The sequence below is a fragment of the Haematobia irritans genome, chromosome 3 (genome assembly GCF_050003625.1).
Source record: "Haematobia irritans isolate KBUSLIRL chromosome 3, ASM5000362v1, whole genome shotgun sequence".
In the NCBI taxonomy this organism is placed as follows: Eukaryota; Metazoa; Arthropoda; class Insecta; order Diptera; family Muscidae; genus Haematobia; species Haematobia irritans.
In genome coordinates this window covers 72,155,608-72,159,986 of record NC_134399.1, presented here as the reverse complement: position 1 = coordinate 72,159,986, position 4,379 = coordinate 72,155,608, and the positions used below count along the sequence as shown (strand labels likewise).

Here is a 4,379-nt window from a genome sequence, read left to right as displayed (position 1 = left end):
AAATTTTGTCATAAGTTTATTTCTATAGAAAATTTTGTTAAAATTTTATTTCTGTAGAAATTTTTGTCAAAATTTTCTTTCTATAGAAAATTTTGTCATACAATTTAGAAGATGGTGTTAGGAGGTTTTAAGATGCAAGCGTTACCGCAACTTAAGTAATTCGATTGTGGATGGCAGTGTTTAGAAGAAGTTTCTACGCAATCCATGATGGAGGGTACATAAGCTTCGGCCTGGCCGAACTTACGGCCGTATATACTTGTTTTACTTCATTTTTTTATATTTTAATGCGTAGTTTTTTGTTTTCTTTTTTCAAATAGTTAAAAAAAGAGTAAGAATATATAAAATGGTACAAATTATTCAAATGCAAACAAATTCATTGCAACGGCTGTTGAAACGGTGGACATTCGTTCTATGACAAGTTCATATTACATTCATCGCTTCTCCGCCAATTTTGTACCACTTCCAGACCCAAAAAGGACATTTTCACTTTTCCTTTTTTGGCGACGCTTTTATGCAGCATTACTAAGATATTAATTTATGAAAGAATAGTTTTTATTCAACTAAACTACTATTTTTTATTCAACTAAATCATAAGTTCAACCACAGCTTAATTAAATAAATATCTGACTTCTACCACAACCCAAGTAATTCGATTGTGCATGAAAGTCTTTAGTGGAACTTTGTGCGTAGTACGAGTATATACTTTTTTAATTTTTATAAAAATGTAAATAGGTTTTCAAATTCTGGGGGAAGGGGCTAAAATTTTTCTGGGGGGGTCTAAGCCCCCTCCCCAGACGCCTTCCTACACTTATGGCCGAAACATTAATTTGTTTGTTTTATGTGAGCATATTATATGTTTGGAAGCATTTTGAATCCAAAAATAGTATATGCTTGGAAGAATTCCTCAAAGAAGATTGTGCTCATTTCCTCAGATAATTTTCACTTCCACGAAATTTTTGAGTTCTACGCATCTTTTTCTGTAATACAAATATGCTGTTTTTTTCAAATGTCTATTGTCTTGGCTCCGAATGTCTATTATCTTTATTCCGAATACTCATTCTAATATTAAAATTAAATAATATTTAGACTTAAGCATATTACATTTTTGGCCTTATCATGAAACAGTTTTCCGAAACTACATACAAGCGGTTTCACAGAAATTGCTCTCATTTCATTCTCGCTGTGTTATGTTGATATCTTTTTATTCAACCCTCCTGGTTTCCATCTCTATTTCTTTCTCTATACTAACTCTCTCTCTCTGTCGCTCTCTGAATAAAGTATCACAACATATATATGTTTACTCGAAATTTGTAAATTTATATATGTATACATTCACACATATTATTTTTATGAAACATTCATGCCCCAAACATAATATATTCTAACATATTAACATATGTGTCCCAAACATTTTGTGTTAGTTTAGGAACATTACATGTTTGCACTTAAATATATTGTGTTTAAAAATTGTGCCCGAAACACATTTTGTTTATATCGGAACATATGAAAAACATATTTTTCTAACAGTGCAAAAGGATGCTCGCAGGGAAAAAATTTGGCTGTAATGAAGAGGTGATAGCCGAAACGGAGGCCTATTTTGAGGCAAAACCGAAGGAGTACTACCAAAATGGTATAAAAAAATTGGATTTTATTTATTGTAATTTTAATTATAATAAATATAGAAATAAATAAATAAATAAATAAATAAATAAATAAAAAATAAATAAAAAAATTGGAAGGTCGTTATAATCGTTGTATCGCTCTTGAAGGGAACTATGTTGAATAATAAAAACTAATTTTGACAAAAAAATATGTTTTTCTTTGTTAGACCGGGGGCTTATCAGCCAACCTGTTAAATAAACAATAACACAATACCCAATTACATAATTAATTGTATTTTTGGACTAAAATCAATTAAATTTTTAATTGAAGCAATTTAAATAATAAAAAAAGTGCCCGAAGAAATCAATTAGTTTCTTAATTAAATATATTATTTATTTTTAATTAATTTTTTGATTGATATAATCATTTTCGTGATTGTAGCAAGTGGAATTAAAATATTAATTGGATCAATCAATTTCGTGATTGAATCACAAAATCATGTTTTCCCGTGTGGAGATCGTGACCTCCTACTTGTCTATCTTTCGTCGAAACAGCACGCAAAAACAAATCAATTTCTTAAATTACTTTCGAATTATTACAACTAGCCGAAGTAATAGAAAAACTCATCGGTAACGTTGACAGCACATAATCATGGGCTTAAATTGGTTACAAATATTTTTTAGATTTATTCATAGATTGGCCCTTAGCAATGACAATTCATTGGTTACTCATTGTCATTAGGCAGATAATATGGATTATTAGACAAACTTTTAAAAATAAACAGCCATTAAATTTTAAGCTTTTAAAAATAAAGAGTCATTAAACTTTTATCCTAAATTGTGACAAATTTTCGATTATTATACTATGACAATGGTTTAAAACATAACCTTTGTTTGCATTTGTTTATCATAAGTTAGTGAAGCCTGCTTCTGTGAACTTCCAAGTTAAAATAAAGTAAAAAAAATGTCTTCTAAATCCTTGTTATTGATCCTTGCCATTGGTCTAACGACTGCAACGATAGTATCAGCCAAGGTAATAAAATACTTGCAATAACTAATTCACTTAATTCCTATCATTTTTATTACATAGCGAGATTTTAGAATTGAATTGCTTGAAATCACACACAATGTTTCTGCCGAGATAACATTTCTAAAATGTTTAAATTACAACATTACAAATAAACGAATAGGCGACCTTGATGTATCATTTAGCCAAGATATTGAAGAAATGCCATCTAAATTATCATTAAATCTCTATATAACGAAATCTACCCGTTCCATGAAGGTGATGGAAACCCAAATTGATATTTGTAGATTTTTGAATGCGAAACATAATAATTTTCTAAGTATAGTCGCTCAGGAACTCCGTAGAACTTCTAATTTTCCACGCAAGTGTCCATTTTTGAAGGTACGTTCATGGTATTATCAATGGCCTTTTGCACTAATTAATAATTAATACTCTATCGAACAGGACGTGATCTACTCAATTAAGAATTATACGATAAATGATGAAAGTTATCCTCCATTTTTTCCCAAAGGAAATTTTCAATACGATATACAATTAAAGCCAAACAATGTACGAGAAATTAACATACGAATTAAAGGTAGTGTTAGTAAAATTGACGATCAATGAGCTCTTAATCGATGTCCAATCTATGTAAAAGGCGTAGTTCCCTTGGTAACCCAAAATCAATATATTTATAAGTTATAATTTACAAATATTAATAGATGTTCTAGTTGGAAATATTTGGGATATAAAAATAAAGTTGTTTTTATTGCACCGCAGAAAATATCGATTTCGTATATATACCAGTAAATTTGGTCGGGCCGATTCTTGAATACCCAACACCATGAATCAAATACATTCCTTTGAAAAGTCTTCGTTGTAGCGAGTTACTTGATAATATATATAGAATTTCAGGGGGATTTTATGAAAGATATTCTCCAGTACGCTTCCAGAAGATAAATTTAAAGATTCTACCTATGAAGAGTAGGTTAGGTTAGGTTAAAGTGGCAGCCCGATTAAGATTCAGGCTCATTTAGACTATTCAGTCCATTGTGATACCACATTAACTAAAAGTACACCCTCAAAAAAAATCGCTTCTCTAACATATGTTCCAAACATATTTTGCAGGAAGCACATATATTATTGGATATTGCCGAAACAATATTATATTTGATATGTGTGAACATATTGTGTGTTTGAAAGCATTTTGAGCCCAAAAATATTATATGTTTGGAAGGATTTTCTCCTAAAGAAGATTGCCCTCAAAAAAAAAAAATATTTCCGCCTAATTGCATATTTCCTCACATCTTTATCGCATCCATGAGATTTTTTAGTTCTTAGCGCCTTTTCTGTAATATAAACAATGTTGAAGAAATTATTCAATTTTATTATTTTATTAAATTTTACCTTTCGCCTGGACGGAGAATCGAACCGAGGACCATGCTTTTATTTTTGACAGTGTCCGTCAACTCTTCTTGGACTATTATTAATAAAGAGGAACTAAACTTTGTTTTTATAGATTTTATCGTTTAATTTTTCACTGTTTCCCCCTTTTTTCATTTTACTGTCCCAACTCTAAAAAGAGTAACGTGTCCTTTGGTTATTTTTTTATGAAAATCCCTTTGTAATTTTTATATATTTTCCACTGTTTTTATACCCTTCACCACTACTGTGGTACAGGGTATAATAAGTTTGTGCATTTGTATGTAACGCCAAGAAATAGTGGCCATAGACCTTTCTTTTAGTATACCGATCGGCTTAGAATTAAATTC

General features: G+C 30.2%; 1 protein-coding gene across 1 annotated transcript; it reads left to right on the top strand.

The window, feature by feature from the left end:
• Positions 1–2,565: 2,565 nt before the first annotated feature.
• On the top strand, positions 2,566–3,234 carry LOC142230982 (uncharacterized). The gene is made up of 3 exons (XM_075301601.1): positions 2,566–2,634; positions 2,692–3,009; positions 3,073–3,234. The coding sequence occupies exons 1-3, from the start codon at positions 2,566–2,568 to the stop codon at positions 3,232–3,234; spliced, it is 549 nt and encodes a 182-aa protein (XP_075157716.1).
• The last annotated feature ends 1,145 nt before the right edge of the window (positions 3,235–4,379 follow it).

Coding starts and splice junctions, on each gene's coding strand:
- LOC142230982 (XM_075301601.1), top strand. CDS start 2,566: ATGTCTTCTAAATCCTTGTTATTGATCCTTGCCATTGGTCTAACGACT. Junction 2,635..2,691: donor CAACGATAGTATCAGCCAAG/GTAATAAAATAC, acceptor TTTATTACATAG/CGAGATTTTAGAATTGAATT. Junction 3,010..3,072: donor GCAAGTGTCCATTTTTGAAG/GTACGTTCATGG, acceptor TCTATCGAACAG/GACGTGATCTACTCAATTAA.